The 22739-nt window shown below is 50.2% G+C and overlaps 1 protein-coding gene across 1 annotated transcript in view; it reads left to right on the top strand.

Annotated features, from left to right (window-relative positions):
• Nucleotides 1–22739, top strand: part of LOC149333781 (uncharacterized) — a 170926-nt gene that overhangs the window by 114242 nt on the left and 33945 nt on the right. The window contains exon 18 of the mRNA XM_089557801.1: nt 10085–10216. Coding sequence (XP_089413927.1) covers nt 10085–10216 — 132 coding nt within the window. The remainder of the gene's footprint in view (nt 1–10084; nt 10217–22739) is intronic.

The raw sequence follows: 22739 nt of genomic DNA, 5'->3' as shown, positions 1-22739 counted from the left end.
GCTATGCCGCAGAATGGCGAGCCCGGCGGCGTTCTTCAAGTTCAGTGAGCGAGAGTAGTTTCATGGACACTCTGAATGCCGAAGAATCGGCTATGAGTAGTGCAGAGCGATATAATGACGACTATGTAATTACCAGTGTTCAGACCAAGAGTCACTACTTTACGGACCACCAAAGCGTGTTCATTGGAATAAACAAACAGTAGAAACCGTGTTGTGCCCAGAGTAAATCCTGTAGTTGAACAAAAGGCGAAGCCATGCCAAACCACCAGCAGAGCCAAGCGCAGCCAGGGAGCTATTGGTTTCGCAATCACTCAGGCTTAACCAGAGCTAAGCCACAGCTAATTTTTGTCACTGTCGACTACGATGGGCTCCGTGACGGGACAGCAGTCGCAAAGGACAATGTTTCACTTTTGATGACGCACGGCATTTTTTCGACCCGAACCCTCGTCAACCAACGTAATGGTAGGTCCGAACTACTGGTTACCAATTTCACACCCGAGCCTCGGCACCTCTTCCGCGCCACAGCGATTGTGTTCGCCGGCAGATTAGCTGGTATTTCTGAATGCTTTACGTGCACAGCCTTGGGATCTCAGAACATTTCTCGATCGCACTGACATCAACTCAGGGCTGTCACAGGTTCAACACCACGCTCTACGTACTTTACTACATCAATATACAGCCTCGCTTCTACGCGTCTATTTCGAAAGTTCAACAGACAGTCATTACGGAACACCGCATCATCCCTTGTGACAATGCCCGCTCCATACGACAACAACCGCACCGTATTTCATCTAAAGAACGAGAGGCCATTCAAACACAAGTGAAGGACCGAGATGCTCAATGACGGCATTATGCAACCATCTCAGAGTTCGTGGTCGTAGCCTGTCGTTTTGGTCAGGATGGATCGAACGCTGCGCTTTTGCGTCGATTATCGGAAGTTGAACACAATAACTAGAAAGGACGTATGCCCACTGCCCCGCATAGACGACTCGCTCGACCGACTTCGCTGCGCCAAATATTTTTCCTCGATTGGTTTAAAGAGCGACTACTGGCAGATTGAGGTTGATGAACGGGGCCGGGAAAAAACTGCCTGCATTACTCCCGATGGTCTATATGAATTTTAGGTTTTGTCCTTCGGTATCTGTTCAGCGTCGGCGACGTTTCAGCAAATGATGGATACAGTCTTCACTGGCCTTAAGAGGCAAACATGTTTAGCTTAACTGGATGACGTGGTAGTGTTCTCTGAAGCCTTTGACGAACATCTTGATTGCCTGCGGACTGTATTAGATGTTCTGCGGTTGGCCAATTTAACGCTGAAGCGCTAAAAATGCCGCTTCGGCTTCGAACAACTCAAGTTTCTCTGCCACGTTGTGAGTGCCAACGCTATCCAACCCGATCCCGACAACACATACCTTTTCTCGAGTTCGCAAGGTCTATTATTGTCCACAACTTGCTGCCACCATCCGCCGCAACGTCCGAGGTTGCCGTGAATGCCAGCACCGCAAGTCACCTCCTCTCAAGCCGGCGGGTTTGCTCCAACCAGTTGCACCGAGGCGGCATGGATCTTCTGGGGCCAATCCCTGTATCGTCGGCCGGCAATAAGTGGATAATTGTCGCGACAGACTACCTGACATGCTATGCGGAAACCACCCAAGCAACCACCGATATTCTTCGGATGGCTGACGGAGGTCCATTGCGGAAGTTCTGGACGTTCGCTGAACATCCACAAACAGCCGTTGGACGTCCATCGGCCGTCCGATAGGAGGCCAAAGTTGTACGTTTCTCCGCCGACGGGCGTCCAGTTGAGTACGTTCGTTGGAAGATCTTTCACCAATATTCGCAAATATGGCGCATGCGCGCTTTTTTCACTCCTCGAGATGCAATAAAACGAAAAAATTTGATGCATAGGCATATTCTATTGTGGCTGATGTTGCATCACCAGAGCAATGAGTTATATTCGTAAAATTTCTTAAATCTGACTCTTCAAATGTGAGAAGCTTGGGACACCATCCATAACATTCCCACCCACGGGATTTCTCAAACAAAAGCGACAAACATCAGTCATGTAAAACAAATGACAAAATGCAGTAGCCTAAGTAAAAACATTGGAACAAATTAATAAAAGTGTTTAGTGCTGCAAGTACAGCAGACAATGTATACACACTTTAACAAACACCTCAATATGTATAAGGCAATGACATCTCTCACTTTTCCACAGCATATTTAGCAATGTTTGTGTACTTCATTTGCTCTTATGGTTTTGTATTACAACCATCAATGCACGGGCTTAAGCCACTAACCTGCGCAACACTATACGCGACTGTGCACAGAAAGCCGCAAAGCTTCCGTTATGAACCACTGCAAACTACACGAACTCCTTATGTTCTGCCTTTCGCGCATTGGCACTCTTCATATAGGAACAGCGAACCTAGCGATGCCTTTAAAATTAACAAGATGCGAAAACACTCTGTCCCAAAACTTTGCAGAGGAGTGGGAATTAGCCGCGCGTGTTCAGGGCTCTCGTAGCTGTGTGGTGTAGGCTCCCGAAAGCGTGAGAACAGCACACTTGTGGAAGCCATCGCCTCGCGCTTACTGCTCCCACTCTCCTGCGAACGAATGTTATATGAGCATGCTGCATTGTCCTAGAAGCAAGTTCCAAGCAGTGTACTCTACAGATCTTCGTAGACAATCACACTAAGCCTTCTTTAAACCAAGGTCGGCGCAGTACGGCATTCTAGCGTTCCAGAATAGCTTCCGGCGCTTCCCGCATGTTTCGAATTGCTTAGGTTAGACATTACTTTCGTCCACAGACCTGTAGGCAGGGCGGCGGTCCGGTAACGAAAAGCGTTTATTAAGGAAGGGTGCGATATAAGTACACTTAGAAAGGTGACGTAAATATCACGTGTCTCAGTTCGGAGGGCTATCAGGATGACAACGCAATCTGGCCACATCTCCCCTTTACTGTTGAGAATGTCTTGAAGTTTCATCTGGAAACGGGTATCGACAGGTTTGGCGACGTGGTCTTGTACTTCTGCGTAACTTTTGTCCAGTCTGGAGGTCGTCGCCTTCGGAAGTGCGCGATGAGGTTGATTCCGGCTCAGATTGGGGTACTGCCTCCCGCAGGTGCTCTCGTATTCGACGGATCTCACGGCCGTCTTCAGACTTCAAGATCAAAGACCTGGGCGTCTCCGCTGGCCTTAGAACCATACCTGGTGTCCAGATACTCTGGAGAGTGTCTTATGTTGTGACATGTTGTCCGGCCGTCAGTGGGGGCAGGTTCCTGGCTCCGCGGTCGTAGTATCTCTTTTGTTGCTTGCGGATTGCCTGAAGGCGGTCGTAAACATCCTTGCTGGGGATCGTTCCGGTTCCAGGTGCTTTGTTGGTACCGTCAGCAGGGTCCGTGTCTGCCGTTCTATCAGCCTCTGTGCAGGAGACCTAAGAACAGGATCTCGGGGAGTATTACGCAACTCAAGCAAGGCAGTTTTAAAATCTGGTGTACGGAGGGAGCACTTCTTTAGCAGCTTCTTTGCCTCCTGCACTGCCCTTTCTGTCATGCTATTGGAACGCGGGTTGTACGGGCTTGACGTGATATGCACAATGTCTAGCTTTGTGAAAAATTCTTTGAACTCGGTGCTACTGAAGGGTGGTCCACTGTCACTGTGCAGATTCTGTGGCAGCCCATTCACAGAAAAAACCTGTGCGCACCAACTCTTGAGCGCATTAGCTGTGGGGTGGCGAAGCTCTCGGACATCGAAGAAAAAAGAATAAAAGTCGACCATAAAGGCAAATTCCCGGCCACCGTAGTGAAACGGATACACACCTACCGTTTCCCATGGTAGGTTCGGAACGCCATGGCTCAAAAGAGGCATTGTCTGCTTTCGCGCCTGGTGCGTTTGTCATACCTTGCAGGTTTTGCAAAACTGCTTGATATCTGCGGACATGCTGGGCCAAAACATTACGCTGCTGGCCCTTGCCTTCATCTTGTCTTCTCCAGCATGTGCTGCGTGAAGGAGCTGCATCACCTCTTCTCGTTTCGACTTTGGTATAATTATCTTGTTGCTGCGGAAGACTAGCCCGTCTTGCGCGTGAACTTCTTCCCTGCAAGTCCAGTAGGGTCTTGCCGGCTCGGGGACTGCCTGTTTGTTGTCCGGCCGTGCCGTTGCTGCGTATTTACGGATAATCACAAGTATGGGATCCTCGTTTGTAGCGGCACGCAGGGTTTTCAAGCGTTCTTCTGACGCTGCAACGTAATCAAGAACATTCACTTGAAACTGCTCAGTTTATTCTTCCGGTGCAATTTTGCTAGAAAACCACGATAAGGCGTCGGCTAGAAGTAGCTCTTCACCCGGTTTGCGTAGCGTTGCAAGCTGAGGCGCATGCGCTGCAAACGGAGCGGACACTGATATAGGGGTTTACTGAATATGGATATCAAAGGCCGGTGATCTGTTTTGGCGACCACATCTGCCTGACCAAAAATGTAATCATAGAACTTTGTGCATCCATGAACAATTGCAAGCGTTTCTTTATCTGCGCATAGCGTTGCTGCGCTTCTGTGAGCGATCTCGACGAGAAGGCTACGGGCTGGTCATCTTGCATCAAAACGGCCCCTACGCCCGACCGGCTGGCGTCGACAGAAAGCGCGACTGCCTTCTTTGGGTCGAAGTAGGAGAGAACTGGCACTGTTATCAGTATCTGTCGCAGTGCTTTAAACTGGCCTGTTTTTCGGTCCAAACTCATGCGTTATCTTTTCGCAGTAGTTCTCTAAGCGGTTCGGTCAAGACGAACATGTTGGGAATGAAACGCTGTACAAAGCTGGCTGTGCCGACAAAAATTTGCAGTTGCTTACTGGTTTTAGGCTCCGGTATTTCCAGGATGGCCTGTACACGCTCTGGGTCGATGCGCAGACCTTGTGTCGTGAGGATGTGTCCCAAGTAATGAACCTCAGTCTGTGGGAAAGTGCATTTTTTTTCACTTGATTAAACAGCCGAGCGATGTTCAGGCAGCAACGTTTCTGGTGAGCATAGGCAAAGAAGGCAGAAAAGTATACAGCACTTTCAAGTTTGAGGCACAAGAGGACAAAAATGTTATCGAAGTGTTGAAAAAAAAGTTTGAAGACTACTACAAGCCAGCAAGCAACTTGACTCTTCATGAATTCCGCTTTGGTTCAAGGGACCAGAAAGAAGGCCAATCATTTAATGACTGGCTGATTGAGTTGAAACTTTTGGCCAAGAACTGTGAATTCGAACTTCTGGAAGACCGCATGCTACGCAGCCGTATCGTACTGGGTGTTAGAAACAAGCCGTTGCAGCGGAAACTGTTGGCTGAAAACCCTACTTACCAAAAGGCGGTAGAAATTTTCCGTATTGAACAGCAAGGAACGGAGCACTTCCAAGAGATAAGCGCAGCAACCGGGGGAGCACACACTACGACAGTGAACTCTGTTGCCGCTGAATGGAAAATGTGCAGCAGGTGCGGCTACCAGATGCACCGGGGTGGAAACTGTCCAGCGAAGGGAAAAAATTGCAAGAACTGCGGGGCAACGAACCATTTTGCCCAGGTCTGCAAAGCACTTGGCACCAAACAAGCCGCTAGCCGACAAGGAAAACAGCTGCGCGAGGTGCAGGTAGAAACAAAGGATTTTTTTCTTGCGGGACTAACGATCAACTCGCTCGCAGCCGATAGACGGACGGCAACAGTTTACATTGAAGGTCAACCGTTATCATGCAAGTTGGACACAGGGGCAAACTGTTGCGTTATCGCACAGCAGGAACTGGCGAGGCTATCTGATGAACCGAAGCAAGCATGCAACGTGACTTTAACGGCGTTCTTCGGTCATAGGGCCACATCACAAGCAAAAGTAAGACTTCTCCTTAGCGTTAATAATAGAAATTGCGAAGAACAATTTTTCGTCGTTGACCAAGACGTTGCAGTCACGCTCAGCGGGACAGTCGCAGAACGGCCGGGATTGATGTACTGCATAAAGAAAGTGGAAACTGAAGAACTATATCCCCCAGCCCCACCTTTCGCAGATGTTTTCAGTGGACTCGGACAACTGAAAGGCGTGGAGTACTCAATGAAGCTGAAACCAGGCAGCGTGGGAACCGTCGTGCCGGCTAGGAGGGTTCCCATGGCGCTGCAAGACAAAGTACTCATGGAACTACAGCGCATGGAGCATCAAGGCCTCATTACAAAGGTAACTGAGCCCACTGAACGGTCTAGCCACATGGTGACCGTTATAAAAAAAGAATAGAAGTTGACCATAACGGCAAATTCCCGGCCACCGTAGTGAAACAGATCCACACCTACCACTTTAGTCAACTGAGCGAAGGGAAAAAATTGCAGCTACTGAGTAGCAGTGGAAAATAGTTCAAACTCACTCTTCGGCGTTTTCCAGGCAAGTCAGGCGTCATCTAACGTATCGAGGGGCTTCGGCGCCGGCAGTAGTGTAGATGGTACCGGCAGCGTCGTTGCGGGGGTGGTGTCGTCGGCATTTCAACTGGGCACTGCTGCCACCATGTTGGCAGGGCGGCGGTCCGGTAACGAAAAGCGTTTGTTCAAGGAATGGTGCGATATAAGCACACTTGGAAAGGTGACGTAAATGTCACATGTCTCAGTTTGGAGGGCTATCAGGATGACAGCGCAATCTGGCCACAAGACCGAACAAAGCCACGCATTATAATAACAGCTATAAAGCAGCACAACACTACGCAACAAATCAACAACGGCGCTACGGAGCCGTACTGATGTATTTTAGTGGACTGACACCGAACTGCCGTGTATGATGAGGATGATAACGGAATACGCGGGAGTATTGAATTTTACGAATGGTTTCAATTGCAGGTTTAGCAAACAAAGCGGTGGGCATGTATGTCACACAATTTCAATAATTTGTAGATGTTTTATAGATATAAACATAGTAATTGAGTTGCTGCAAAATTGTGCAACACCTGCTGCTCCCCTTGAATTAATTTAACTTGTCGGCGGCTCTTGCACTGCAGGTAGGAGTGGAATTGCGCCAATTTACAAACGTCCTCGCGTCAAACCCTCCAACTGATGCAAATGATTTCTTGGAAGTAGATTTTCGAAATAAGTCTTTCGCGGTTAGAGAAGCAAACTGCATCGTGTACTCACTACACATACAAGAGAAGCGCGAATTTTCTGTTAAAAAAAACAAACGGCCATTCTCATGGCCTGGGAAAATACTCGGCCTTACATCCTTCGGACATACACCTCGTCTTTCATGCGGATATGCAAAAGTGGACACTGTCCGTACCTTCGACGGACGTACGGATAAGGATATCAGAATCCGGATTGCGTTCGTATGTCCGACGAACGTCCGATCTCGGCGCAGGACATTATGATCTAGCTATGACATACTACGGATATCTGTGGTTGCTTGGGCAAGGCTGTGCTACGTGTCACATAGCCTGAAATCGCGCAGTTCTTCATGCACCGCATTGTTTTTCGACACGGCGCCCCGTCCTACGAGATCACAGATCGAGGAACGGCTTTCACAGCCAATCTCATGCACGGGGTATTCAAGCCGAGTCACACCAGCAACCGCAAAACTACTGCCTACCACCTGCACAGTCAAATGGGCTCACCGAGCGACTCAACAATACTACAGCGGGTATGCTCGCAATGTACGCAGACGTCCAGCATAAGACTTGGGACGAGATCCTCCCATACGTGACTTTCGCGTGCAATACGGCCGTACAGGAAACAACTCACTTTACGCCATTTCGCCTTGTGTGTGGGCGTGATGTGCACACAATGACGGATGCTATGTTTCCATGCGCTGCCGACGACCGGACGCTCTCGCCACACGCCGAGGAATTTGTCCGAAACGCGGAGGAAGCCCGCCAACTTGCTCGCATACACACCAGAAGACAACAGGGGAGAGAAGCACGCCGCTATAACTAGCGACACCGCCACGTCGAGTACCAACCCGACGACCAAATGTGGGTGTGGGCTCCTGTCCGTCACCCACGTTTGTCGGAAAAACTCCTGTGCCGCTACTTGGGCCCTGCAGAGTACACGTTGCGTCGCATCACGAATGTGACTGACCGACGGTTCTGTGCAGAATGCGCGCCGTCGACCCCAGCCTGAAGTAGTGCACGTACTCCGGATGAAGCCCTATATCATGCTTCCACGGTTGTTTTTGTTTTCTTTTTTCGCACAGGGCCGTTTTCCTCCTGTCAGGGGGCAAACGGAGCAAAAGCCGTTTCGTTTGTTGTTCCGTTATCCCCTCCAGTCAGCCCTTTGCGCCCTAATGGTCTTCCGGTTTTTCTTTTTTTCGGGAGGGGGAATAATGCCACCAGGTGGCCCCAGGTGGCATCAGAAGACAAGGAGGTGAGGGTTGGCTCACGCGCCCTGAGGGGTCTTCTGGAAACGCCGCTGGTGAACGGTGTCTCGATCCTTGCTCCCGTGACAATACATGCCCACCACTATCTGACCACCATGTGGCGCCAGTTTTCCCGACATTCGCGTGCCAGAATTTGACGCAACCGTTCGTCGTATAGCGTTCCGGGCGGTGTCAAACAATTTATCGCTGCGTACAGCGTATACATGTGCTATAGTCAAGTTGGAGGCTAGCTTACGACAGGGATCCAAACATATGACATATAAGCCCCTGCAATTGTGTGTTTTTTTCAAATTTTGATGTCCAAAGTGTCATGCAACCGTTTTTCGTACAACTTTTCGGTTGTGGTCATACGCGCGCGTGCGTGTGTGCGTGCGTGGGTGGTGTCATACATTGTCGCTGGACTTCATTGCGGCTGGTTTTGTGTGTGTTCGTGCAATGAACAGTGAACCATAACCGTCTACAGGTACGACGTAGGCATCGCCTAAAGTGAAACATGAAAGAAGCAAGACAGTGTTTGCAATGCCTTCCCATTTCTACACTTAATAAGTGAAGTGTCTCTGCCGAATTTTCTGTTGCAGAGTACCTTGCCAGCGAAAAGAAAAGACGGGAGGGCCGTTGTTCGTTAATAGTCATTATGCAAAGTGTTTCACGTAAAAATGTTTGCAATTTGTTTTTAAATAAGCTTGTTCAGTTAAGACAGTGCTCTCTTCGGCATGGCATTCTCAACAGTGGTCTGCACAAGAATCATGCAGGACTTGTTAGCTGGAAGGAGGGTTAACTAAATAGAATAGTTAAGTGTTTACCTATCACTCTTAAGCTTCTCATGAGATCGACAAACGAGATGGCACCACCGTTGCGATCGCTGACAGAACGGCTTGATTTCCCTCGTCGCCTGCGCAGACAATACGAATATGCGACTGCTTTTGATCGATTCAGGCAAGTAACCCAAGCAAATGTAGCTTAAAACAAAACTGCCGACCAAATTCCATTTCTGTCCTAAATTTTAGCTCGAACAATCCATTCGTTTAGCTGATAGAAGCATTCTACTGCGCGCATTTATTTCCGCAACAGTCTTAATTTTATCTGAGATGCGCGAAGGGAAAAAATTGCATAAAGTAAAGCGTGAGCAAAGTTGATATGGGGCGTTCTTAACGAGCCATAGCTCACTTAACTCTCGCGTTTGGTTCATTGACGATGGGCTGCAAGCTCCGCGGTGTGCACTTCGATTTTTATCACAGGATCCAGATTAGGCGGAGTGATTTCGGCAGCATTAGAGACTTTTAGCACAGCATTTACAGCTACGGCTTACCTATACCGCGGGCCATCAGTGCGCATGTCCCGTTCGACCCAGAGCGTCAGATGGCGCCACGTGCCCGCCAGCCGCTGCACACCTGCTGCGTTGGGACCAGTCAGAGCGTGCACACTGGCGGCGCGCGATAGGTCTGGCGGCACGCGCTATGCTAAATGTCTCTGTCAATGGTTTTGCATTTTACCTCATGGGCGGTACTATAATTGTAAAATATTGCAACTACGAAGTCTCATGTTTCATCAGATTTCGACTTTGGTCATGGTCCTTCGGTAATATATAGCATTCTTTTGAGATTTGTACACTTCACTTTTCATACAGGTGAAAGCCTTGAACATGCATACTGCCTTATCCTTAACACCATGAAAATTTTTGTTTTGTTATCTTTATTTGTTTTATCGTTTTCATGGCAGATGACATTCAATTATATCACGTTCTGCTTGCAAAAGATTTCTGAAGTGAACGACGACGATGTCCCCGTGTTCCTCGTTGGCAATAAGACCGACTTGGCTACACAGAGGGTGGTCGACTACGCAACCGGAAAGGCAAGTGACGCTGCTTTCTTTACAATCGGTAGTTCAGGCCGCCTTACTTAAGTTTTTGCACGGAGTAGTTAGCACGCTGTTGGTGTGCGGCGTGTGTCTAGTTCCGGAACCAATCATGTTACTCACTTTTCTTCCCACTTGCGCGGCGTGCTGAGCGGCTGTGGCGTCCGCACGGAAAGCGCGAGGAGAATACCGGCCATGGCATCTGCATTCTAATGGTGGCGAACATGCAAGACATCGATGTGCTGTGCCATGCTAGCGTATGTAGGGACCTTTCAGAGCGCAGCTGTTAGGCTGTAGTTCCTGGGTTGAGCGGCGTGCTTCGGCATAATCGATCGCGGCGCGCAGCGGAGGATGGTAAATGGCAGTAGGGAAGAGAGCGTGTGGAGTATTCCAGGCGAGGAGGGTACGGTGGGAACGTAAAGACAGATTGCGCTGCGGCGACTCGCGTCATCAGAGCAGCCAGAATAGCCCGCACCCTCTTCTGCTCACCGATGACCTGTTAGTAAGGTATGCGTCACTGACAAGAGATGGCGCCAGATTAGTGCCTGCTCTTAGCGCGCCGGTCGTTTGCCCGAGTCGAGGCTCATCGGCGGCTGAACGCTATGCGCGCTGGAAAATCGAAATCCGGAGCCGCGTCTTTTTGGAACCGCGTGTTCAGTATGCTGTCAGTTACGGTTAGACTAGCGCATTACCTGCGTTCAAAAACTGTGTTCAAAGACAGCTTTCACAAGTGTGAAGTTTTCGTATTCTCACAGTCATCCTGTAATAAGACGTACACAAGAAAGACTTACACAGGACATGCGCTAACAAAGGTGTCGAGTTGAGAAGACGACAGGTGGTCACACACAAAAGGGCCCTGGGTTTTTGACAGATGGTTGAGAAGAACGTCAATTTGGGCTTGATGGTGCATTATCTGAGACAGAAATGGTTTGAGAATAGCGCTGCAATAAGACGTACACAAGAAAGACTGACTGACTTACAAGATAGCGCATGTCCTGTGTCAGACTTTCTTGTGTACGTCTTATTGCAGCGCTATTACCATTTCTGTCTCAAATAATGCACCATCTAGCCCAAATTGACGTTCTTCTAAACCATCTGTCGAAAACGCAGGGTTCTTTTGTCTGTGACCACCCGTCGTCTTCTCAAACCATTTCTGTCTCAAATAATGCACCATCTAGCCCAAATTGACGTTCTTCTAAACCATCTGTCGAAAACGCAGGGTTCTTTTGTCTGTGACCACCCGTCGTCTTCTCAAACCATTTCTGTCTCAAATAATGCACCATCTAGCCCAAATTGACGTTCTTCTAAACCGTCTGTCGAAAACCCAGGGCCCTTTTGTGTGTGAGCACCCGTCGTCTTCTGAATTCGATACCTTTGTAGCGCATGTCCTGTGTCAGTCTTTTTTGTGTACGTCTTATTGCAGCGCTATTCTGTCTGAAATAATGCACCATCTAGCCCAAATTGGCGTTCTTCTAAATCACAGTCAACCACACAAGAGCGGCCATCGTCTCGCACTCGTAGATTTGACCCAATTTCCTCCATGCTGCGAGACGAGGGCGCATCCATGCCAATGGTGCTGCTTCAGTCGGATTGATTATTGAGGTGGTGGTGGAAAACATTTATTTACACATGCACTACTGGAGGTATTGCATGAGCTGACCCAGAGGGGGCCAGCCCTTACAAGTACTAGGTGGAGGTCCCTAGTTCGGGACCCCAGTGGCGTCGGCCGCCGCCCGGGCTCGCGCGACCAAGGCCCGTTGGGCCTGCAGGTCAGAGCAGCCGAGCAGGGTCGCCTCCCAGTCCTCCCGGGTTGGGTTGGGGTTAGGGGGGATAGCAGGGTTGGAGGGGCAGGCCCGCACCATGTGGTAAATGTCCGAAGACTTCTCCGCACAGTGCGGACAGCTGCCCGAGAAAGAAGGGTCGAAGTGTTTGAGAGCTGCCGGGCACAGCAAAGTATTGGTATACAGGCGAAGCAAAAGCCGCTCCTCCGCCTTTGAGAGACCTTTACACGGGCGGGGATAAAGACCATGGCCAGATTGATAATGTAAAACAATGTCTTTAAAGGAGTAAGCGGGAGTGAATTCGAGTTCCTGATCGTCGGGGTCGGAGGGGAATGTCCGGTGAGAGAGCGCGCGGGCGGCGGCGTCAGCTGCCTCATTTCCCTCAAGGCCCATGTGAGCAGGAGCCCAAACGATACGCCGGTGCGCGGGGTCCCCGGTGTAGACGCTGTTTTGTAGAATGCGGTAGGCTAGATATGGTACCCAGCCCTGCTCGACGTTCCGACATGCCCCTCGCGAGTCGGAAATAATTGTTTTTGAATTGGAATCAGATGCAGCCAACGCAATGGCGACCTCCTCCGCGTGTGTTATGTCACGGGCTCGGAAAGTAAGGCCGTTCACTGTTTTGGATTGGTGGACGACTGCGGCCGTGTACCATCCCCCGTGGTGGGGGCCGGAGGCATCCACGTAGAATACGCCGGGTTTCGATCCATAGTGGCGGGCCAGGGCTTCCGCCCGCGCCAGGCGCCGGCCATTATGGTATTCACGGTTCATGTTCGCGGGAAGAGGGCGCACGTGGAGGGCGCATCTCCACTGGGATGGAATACGTACGCGCTCTTCCATAAGAGTGGTGTGTTGGATGTGCAGTCGGGCAAGCAGGCAGCGACCCGACGATGTCTTTGAGAGGCGTGTGTATTGGTTGGTCAAGTGGGCTTCCCGGAGCTCCCGAAATGTGTTCACCATGCCCAGCCCCAGGAGGCGCTTGTTGGAGGTGTTCACGGGGAGGCCCAGAGCTCGCTTAATAATTTTGCGGAGGATGACTTCGAGTGAATCCTCGTCTTGCTTCCGCAGGTGGAGGTATGGAGTCGAATATAGAATTCGACTGGTTACAAATGCATGCGCCAGCCGCAAGGCGTCCTTACATCGTAACCCCCCGCGCTTGTTAGAAACCCGGCGGACCAAGCGGCCCACCTGGTCCCCCACTTGACGGAGTTTGGCCAATGTTGTTTCTGACCGTCTGTTTTGATGTATGAAGAGCCCCAGTACCCGGACTTCGATATTTTCAGGAATTGGACCTGTCTCAAGAGACAATGAAATTTTGGCTGTGCACTTTGGTGAGGGGCGTATGTGCACAAATTCAGACTTTTGGGTGGAGCATTGGAGGCCGCAGCGGCGAGCATAACGGTCCACTATGGTCGCCGCCTCCTGCAGGTTGGCCTCAATGTCTCCAAGGGAACCCTGTGTAGCCCACAGGGTGATGTCATCGGCGTACAGCGCATGCTGCACCCCGGCGACAGCGCCCAGCTGGGCCGGTAGGCGCATCATAGCCAAATTGAACAACAGGGGAGACAACACCGCGCCCTGGGGTGTACCCCTGGTTCCTAAATAAAGAGGGCCATGTTCTTTATCCTGGACTCGAATGTAAGATTGTCTGTCGGTTAAAAATTGCCGAATGTATTGAAAGGCGTTTTTGCCGCAGTTAGTTTGAGAGAGGTGGGTGAGAATGATCTCGTGGGTAACGTTGTCGAATGCACCCTTCAAATCCAAGGCGAGTACGACCTTGTCATTGTGAGGGCATTCGACGGGGTCGAGGACGTCCCGATTTAGTTGTAGCAGGACATCCTGTGCAGATCTTTGTGGGCGAAACCCGAACATGGTGTCTGCGAAAAGGTGTTTGGATTCCATGAACTCGGACAACCTGTCACGTACCATCGTCTCCATGAGTTTGCCCACACAGGAAGTCAGAGAGATGGGGCGGAAGTTGTCCGTGTTGATGGCCTTGCCAGCTTTAGGAATGAAGGTGACCAGGGCGGTCTTCCACTCGATGGGGAGTGGCACTTCCCCAAGCCAGATTGAGTTAATGTAATTCAATAAAGACAGGTATGCCAGGTCGGGGAGGTTGGCTAACAATTTGACTGTAATTTTGTCCCGACCCGGAGCGGTGCCGCGTTTCATTTTTGCCAGGGCCGCCCTCAGGTCGTGGAGCTGGAACGGTTGATCCAGCTCAACGTTCTAAGAACCTGCATAAGAGTACGCCGGCCCGCGGGGGTCCTGTGTGGGGCACAAGTACTGGTCCCGGAGCTTGTGCGCCAATTGAGTTGTGTTGCCCTGAAAGCTGTGTATTGCTCTTTGGAGGTGTTTTTGAGTTTCCATGCGTGTTTGCGTTGGGTCAATTAGGGCGCGAAAGAGCCGCCACGTGTTCCGGCTGGACATTTGCCGCGCGGCCGTATTGCATCGGGCCACCCAGTTGGAGTCGGCGAGTTGGGCCGCATACTCAGCCGCTCGTTGAGTGAGCTCGGCGATGCGAGCTTTAAGTTTTCGGTTGTGCTTTTGCCGGCGCCACCGACGGACGAGGCAATGCCGGGCCTCCCAGAGGTGGAGCAGGTGGTTGTCCACATCCGAGACCGCCTCTGAGAGTTGAATTTGAGTTTCGGAGGAGCGAAGGCAAGAGACCAAATGTTGTGACCAAGACTGGTAGCCTTGCTCATGTATGGGTGTGGTAGTGTTATAATTTTGCCTGAACTTGGTCCAATCTGGGAGTCGGGCTTGCGTTGTTGGTCATGCGAAAGGATGGGTCCTAATCATTGTGTTCAGGAGGCAGTGGTCGCTGCCGAGGGTTTCCTCGGTGTTGACCCAGTCTGCATACTGAATGTTGCGGGTGAAGGTCAAGCCCGGACAGGTATCCCTAGTCACGGAGTTGCCTATACGAGTTGGATGGAGGGGGTCAGTGTGAAGAGTGAGGCCCAGCGTTGACGCAAGCTCCGCCAACTTGCGTCCCCGCTTCTCTTCACGACAGTAACCCCACATCCGAGCGGGAGCGTTGAAATCGCCCACAATCAGGAGGGGGTCCCGACCCGCAACTCTCAGCGCGCGGCTAAAGAGGTCCGCGAATGATACATTCGGCAATTTCGGATTGCAGTATACATTGAGTATGTGTAGCGGTGCATCCTGCTTGCGCAGTGGGAGGAGGGTCACCATTACATAGGAGTATTCAAGTTGTATGTCTAAGTCGACCTGGTTGGCTGCATAATTTCTATGGACTAACAGACAAGACGAGGGGTCCTGCTGGAACGTCGTATAATTTGTTAGTGCGGCGCCTTTCCCTGGCTCTTGGAGGGCAACCACGGCTGGCAAATGCTCAAAGGTTGAAAGGAAAAGTCGGAGGTCGGCCCGCTTGGAACGGGACCGGAGCCCCCGACAGTTCCACTGAGTAATCGTAATGGGGGAAGCCGATTTGGAAAGGGGGGAGCGCCTACACCGGGGGTGTCCCGCCATGCTCAGATTTAGAGGTGAGAGGTGGAAGTGAGGCTACCCCCGAGCCAGATACCAGGGGCTGAAGCTCAGCACCTAGAGGGGGGCAGCTGTCTTCGTCATCGTCAAGGTCATTTACTCGGCGGGACAATCTGGAGGGCCGACCAGATACGTCCTTAAGAGGACCGGCTCTGCGAGAAAGGCGGGTGTTAGTCGCGACGTGTTGAGCGATCATAGAGGGGATAGCCTCCATGACTCTAGCGATGAGGCGTTCCATCGCTGTCTCCAACAGGGTGTCAAATTTGGAATTTAGACGGGCTTCGAGTTCGGCAAGGGAAGGTTCCAGAGCCGGCGTCGCCGCCGTACGTGCAGGTAAAGCGTCTGATGTGAACTGAGGTCCTTCAGTGCCACTGATTTTAAGAAGCGATCTGCCATCGCAAATATCGAGGCATGCATGTGCACAGCGTATGTATACGTGGCTGGGTGACTCCGTGAGTAGCCCCATATATAAAGCTACAAAATGCGCACGTTTTTTCTTCTATAGTCTATTCTGTAAAAGAAATCTTTGAGAAAGCTCTGTGCAGAACCGCTGATGAGCTGCGCTGCGACGTGTGCAGAGCATCTTGAGGTGAGAAGCGGTTAACTGCCGAGCATGAAAGCCCACACAGCAACACTACCACGATACTGAATACACCGGAAAACCCGCCAATATGCGTAAATTGAGCAGAAATTTTTTGCACTATGTTGCGGAAATTACATTCATGCTGGCTGACGCCTAATGCTCTTGGCACTACTCTTTCTTGGGCACTAACTTGATTACGAAGAGCTTTCCAGTTTTGAAGACCGGATACATATTTATACAAGCTTCAATTATATGGCGGCAAAGGTAAAAGTAAAATATTGAATTGACATTTGTGTTTATTCTGGTAGCCTTAGAGTGAAGGGGTAGTCTGCGCTCGGAGAAAACTATTCGAAATTGGCAATGTCAGTTTGCCGGGGAAGAAAAAGAGCACAGGGACAGCACTGACGAGCGCATGTAGCATGAGGCACAAACTCATCCTTATCTAGATCAGGCTAACTACACCCACTGCAGGACAAAGGCGTCCGCATTATCTCCCCAATTAATCCTGTTTTATGAATGCTGTGCCCACCTTTACCTCCCAAACTTCCTAATATCACTTTCCACCTGACTTTCCGTCGCCCCTTGCTACACTTCTGTTCTCTAGGAATCCGCTGCTAATATCGGTTATCTTGGCTTCGCATTAAATAGCCTCCCACGTCCATTTGTTATCGATTTCGACTAGCATGTCATTAACTCGCGTTTGTCCCTTACGCACTTTACTCTCAGCAGTTAAGTCCAGTTCTGTTTATTTCAGTCATGTACAATGGCTCAGGAGAAACGAAAAAAAGCCGTGCACGCGGCTTCACAAAGCTCCCACCTCCCGAAGCGGTTCGACATGGCGATGGCAGATACTAGCAGTAAAAACAAAAACAAGAAAATACGTAAAGTAACAAATATGCACAATATCTTCATAATGCATCATTAGCACAGTCTCTGCACTCTTACACACAGGCAAAGGACAGCAGATGAAACACATAACATGGATACTTTCTATATTTACCGTCGGATACTCTTTATTATTTTACAGAAACATATTTCTGATACTCTTAAATAAAACGGAGAGAATGGGCATTAGTTAAAGTGTGTCTGTTCAGGAACACCGATAATACATATCGGAGTGTTTGAAATATGTTATTTGTGCGTGGACAAGGTACATACCAGTATTCATCGAGTCTTGTATTATGAATAACGGCATCTTCTCGTAGATTACCAATGTCAGTTAAAAACGTAGCGTCACTGTGTATTTGAGATTTATGCAGCTGAATCATACGGTACTCATGGATGACCCTTGCGTCCGTAATGCAGTATTTTAAAGATAAAGAACTTTTTGGTGTTCGATATGTAGCACCTTCCACTGCTCTCACTGCATTTCTTTTGTAATGTTAAAACCTTCTGAATATCAGTTTGCGTTTTTGTTCCGCAAACCAAATGACAGTATTTAACACGAGAGTCAAACAGTGCATGGCAGATTACAAGATTTTTCCTAGTAGGTATCATGCACTTTAACCTTTTGAGTATGCCGACAACGCGAGCTAGTTTACCCTCCAGTTGCTCGATGTGGTTATCACATAACATAAATTCATTAAAGTGAACACCAAGTGTTTTTACAACATTCTACCATATTACCACCCAAGACAATCTCTATGTGCAACCCATTTCACATTTTTGGCTCTAAAAATATCGCCTTCATTTTACGTGTGTTTATTAGTAAGGAATTTTTTTCACACCACTAGTTCAGTTTACCCAGCACTCCGTTGGCCTTTTCGACTATCTCATTCTCATTGGTGCGCAACAAAACTAAAGTTATGTTGTCAGCTTAAATTACATATTCTGTTTCGGAGTCAATCTGTACTAAATCAATATGTAAATTGAATGAGAGGCCAAGGATACTTCCTTGAGGTGCAGCATGCTTTATTTTATTATAAGTTGAAGGGTGATTATTTATGGAAACATACTGATATCGACAGTTAAATAGCTCATAATGATATATCGGTCAGTTAAAAACCTCAGTTTAATATGAGGAGTCTCGCGACTAATCCTCTCAAAGGTTTTGGAGATATATGAATATTTCGAGAGCTATTTGTTTACATTCAATGTTGTTTAGGATTATTTCTTTTCGCAACAGGAGAGCCATTTCTTTTGAGGTTTGAGGTCTAAATCCATACTGTTTCATTGTTTTCACATTGTATTTGTTGAGAAAATTAGACACACATAAATGCGTTATTTTTTCCAAGCCTCTTACAAAAAATAGGCAATATAGATACTTGCCTGTAAATACAGAGATTGTTTCCTGAACCTCTTTTATAAAGAATGTCTACTTTCGCTATTTTAACGTGTGAAGGGAAAACGCCTGCAGTTAGAGACGAGTTATAGATATAAGTTAAAATCAGGCAAATGATGTCTAAGACATACATAACAGGTTTCATATTCAGTCCAAAAGCGTCTTCACTGTTCGTAATGTTCGTGCCTTGGCATATATTAAGCACCTCATTTTCATGACAACATGTTAGAAAAATACTGTTTCTTTATCATTTTTTTTCCATAACTCGCACCATTATCCTCGATTTGAGTTGAAAGCTTTTCGTTTGCCTCCATGTTTCTATCTCGTAGGTGAATACTGGTGAGATACAGCTCTCATATACTTCCCTCTTTAGGGATACTCGTAAACTGCGATTCATTACCTCAGAGTGCCTGCAAAATGCACTCTATCCCATTCTTTATCTCGTTGCTGTTTCACTTTCGTGGCCCGGATATGCGGTCACTACCTGCCCTAAGTAAATGTGTTATCTTACCACTTCCACACCTCGCTATCAATTGGAAACTGCTGTTTCCTTCGGAGACTGTTTTCGAAACTTTTCAGTTTCCTACAGATTAATTTTTAGATGCACCGCTCTGTTTTGGCTGCCTAGTTTCTCGCTCATGCTTATCAGTCCGTTCTTTGAATTACTTTTGCAAGGCGATGACATTGGTGAAACGGAGATTACTAATATTGACACCTGGTGTTCTCAGGTGGCACTGAAGTGTCTTCGAAGACGTTGAAGTGTCTCGCGCTGGCTGGCTGGCTGCTTGCTGTATTCTGCCGGTTAGCGACCTGTCGCCCTATTTTCCGTTACATATTTTGGTGGAGGCGCTGGGTAAAGATCCCCGTATATGTCTCATACTCCTCCGGATACCCTGGGCTCCAGTCCTTCGCTAGTGGACACCCCCGTGCACCGTGCTAGCCGGAGAAATCAAGGCCTACCTCCCGAACACGGGCTTTTGGAGTCTGCCAGAGCACCCACCCATCGACCTGCCATGCCAGCTGCAGCCTACTACACCTTGCAGAATCCGCGACTGCCCAAACCATTCCACGGCAGTCAGCTCGAAGACGTAGAAGACTGGCTTCTCGAGTTTGAACGCGTGGCCTTATTCAACCAGTAGGACGACGCCCCCAAGCTTCGAAACGTCTTCTTTAGTCTCGAGGATGGTGCGCGTACCTGGTACGAAAACCGAGAAGACGCCCTAACATCATGGCACGAGTTCGGCCGACGCCTGCTGGAGACCTACACCAGCACGGATCGTCGAGAACGGGCTGAACGGGCTTTGCAGTCTCGCATTCAGATGCCTAATGAGACTGTAAGCATGTACGTGGAGGATATGACTCGGCTCTTCCGGCGTGCTGACCCGGCCATGCCCGAAGATAAAAAGGTGCGCCAACTCATGCGCGGCGTTAAGGAGCAACTTTTTGCTGGCCTTGTGCGCAGTCCACCTGGGACTGTTGCTGAGTTTCTCACGGAAGCGGTCACGATGGAGAAGATGCTCTTGCGGCGGTCTACCACCTACGACCGGCCGGTACACGCCGCCTCACTTACAGAGCCGCTTCCTGCCTTCGGGGCTAACCCTGGTCTTCTCCGCGACCTGATCCGCTCCGTTGTGCGCGAAGAGCTCCAGGCGCTTTTCGGTGCTCCCCTGCCGACGGCCGGCTCTCTCGCTAGCCTCGTCCGCGAAGAGGTTCAAGCCTTGAGACCTTCGTTCCCGTCCGTTGACCCGCCGCTTTTACCCACGGAGTGCCGTCGTCCAACGTATGCTGAAACCTTGCAACGTCCTGCGCCCTCTTCGGCGCAGTTTCCTCCGTCCAATCAAGGCTCGCTGTTTTCCGCACACCCCGACACGTACTACATCGACAATCGACGATCACCCCAGCGGAAGACGGACCTGTGGCGTGCTCCAGATCGGCGGCGTCTCTGCTTTCACTGCGGGGAACCCGGTCATCTGTATCGCCAGTGCCCATATCGACAGCTTGGGCTGCAGGGGTTCCCTATCGACATGCCCCGTCCACCATGAGGTCAACGACCCCGGGAGATCGAGGACTACGTAGCCCAGCAGCGCATGGCGACAATTCCCCAGCGGCAGTCTCGGTCTCCATCACCACGCCGACCTTCGCCACAGCCCCAAAGCTCCTCCTGGATGGCGCAGAGACGGTCGCCAAGTCCCCGCCGGGAAAACTAAAGAGAGCGACCTCAGGGGGCGAGGCCGCTGGCAATCGATGCGAACAAGACCCCCCGACAACGCGAACAGCGACCGACCGCGATTTAAAGGCAGCGACTGCAGTACCTGAACTCGGAGATCGATTTTCGTTGGATATACCCGTGCTTCTCGATGGCTATAAGGTTAGTGCTTTGGTGGACACTGGCGCTGATTTCTCGATTTTAAGCCGAAAGCTAGCGGCGCTTCTTAAAAAAGTAATGACGCCATGGTCCGGCACGCAGATTCGCACGGCTGGCGGACATATCGTAACTCCGCTTGGCCTATGCACAGCAAGAGTCCAAATTCGCAGCTCCACATTTGTTGTCAGCTGCCTAGTTCTACCTGACTGCTCCCGTGACTGTATCCTTGGCGTTGATTTTCTCCGAGAGTTTGAAGCTATTATTGACCTCCGAAAGCGCACTGTCACATTTTCTACCGAGAAAGTTGATGTTTACTCCGAGGACTGTCCACGCCACGCCGCCCTTCGAATATCCGCCGAGAGCGTTTGGATTCCGCCACGCGCCAGTGTTTTTGTGAGTGTTCACTGCGACGGACTACGTGAAGGGACTGCGGTCGCAGAGGGCAACCTGTCCCTTTTGCTCACCCACGGCATCTGCTCAGCGCGAAGTCTCATCCATCTCCGCGACGGCTGCTCTGAGCTCCTGGTGACTAACTTCTCTAACGAGCCCCGGCACCTTTTTCGTGCTACTGCCATCGCATTCGCCGACTCCTTAGCGGAGGTTTCTAAATGTTTCGCGTTCGAAGCTGTTAGACCTGTGCGCCCATCCTTTGACATCAGCCCGGACCTTTCGGTGACTCTTACAGCGAGAACTACGTGCCCTCCTACTCGAATACGCTACCTGTTTCGCTTCTTCGTCGAAAGTCCGGCAAACGGCTCTTCTCAAGCACCGCATCATTACGCCCGACGATGCCCGCCCCATCCATCAGCAGCCGTACCGTATCTCACCGAAGGAGCGTGAGGCGATCCAAACGCAGGTGACGGAGATGCTTTCAGATGGAATCATTCAACCTTCCAGCAGCCCCTGGTCTTCACCTGTCGTGCTGGTGAAGAAAAAGGATGGGTCACCCCGCTTCTGCGTGGATTATCGAAAACTGAACAACATCACTAAAAAAGACGTCTACCCGCTGCCTCGTATCGACGACTCGCTCGACAGACTTCGTCGCGCCCAGTACTTCTCCTCCATTGATTTAAAGAGTGGGTACTGGCAGATCGAGGTCGACGAGCGGGACCGCGAAAAAACGGCGTTCGTGACACCCGACGGACTGTACGAATTTAAAGTGCTACCTTTTGGGCTATGTTCAGCGCCGGCAACTTTCCAGCGGATGATGGATATCGTTCTCGCTGGACTAAAATGGCAAACTTGTTTGGTTTATCTCGATGATGTCGTCGCATTTTCCGAAACCTTTGCCGAACACCTTGAACGCCTGAGGACAGTATTAGATGCCCTCCGATCGGCCGACTTAACGCTAAAGCCAGAGAAGTGCCACTTTGGGTACAAAGAGTTGAAGTTTCTCGGTCACCTCGTGAGTGCCGATGGCGTTAAGCCCGACCCCGAGAAAACTGCTGCCGTCGCCAACTTTCCTGTTCCTGCAACGAAGAGTGTGCAACGTTTTTTGGGTCTGTGCGCATATTACCGCCGCTTCATCGCCGACTTTTCAAAGATTGCCGCACCCCTGTACCACCTCACGCGCAATGATACACAGTTCGTGTGGGCTGCCGAGCGGCAGGAGGCTTTTGCCGAGCTGCGCAGACGACTGCTAACAACCCCTGTTCTTGCGCACTTAGATCAAGAGGCTGAAACCGAAGTCCACACCGACGCGAGCAACGTCGGCCTCGCCGCCGTACTCGTCCAACACCATGGTGGCGTGGAAAGGGTCATCGCGTATGCAAGCCGCACGCTTTCTCGCGCTGAAACAAACTATTCAACAACAGAAAAAGAATGCTTTGCGGTTGTGTGGGCAACCATGAAATTTCGTCCGTACCTCTACGGCCGCCCGTTCAAAGTAGTTACCGACCACCATTCGTTGTGCTGGCTTGCCAATCTTCGCGACCCGTCGGGGCGCCTCGCCCGGTGGAGCCTCCGCCTCCAAGAATTCGACTACACCATTGTGCACAAATCTG

This window comes from Amblyomma mixtum, chromosome 8 (assembly GCF_055824585.1).
Source record: "Amblyomma mixtum isolate Tamu chromosome 8, ASM5582458v1, whole genome shotgun sequence".
Lineage (NCBI taxonomy): Eukaryota > Metazoa > Arthropoda > Arachnida > Ixodida > Ixodidae > Amblyomma > Amblyomma mixtum.
Note: the sequence above shows the minus strand (reverse complement) of the source record. Positions and strands in the feature narration are given on the sequence as shown.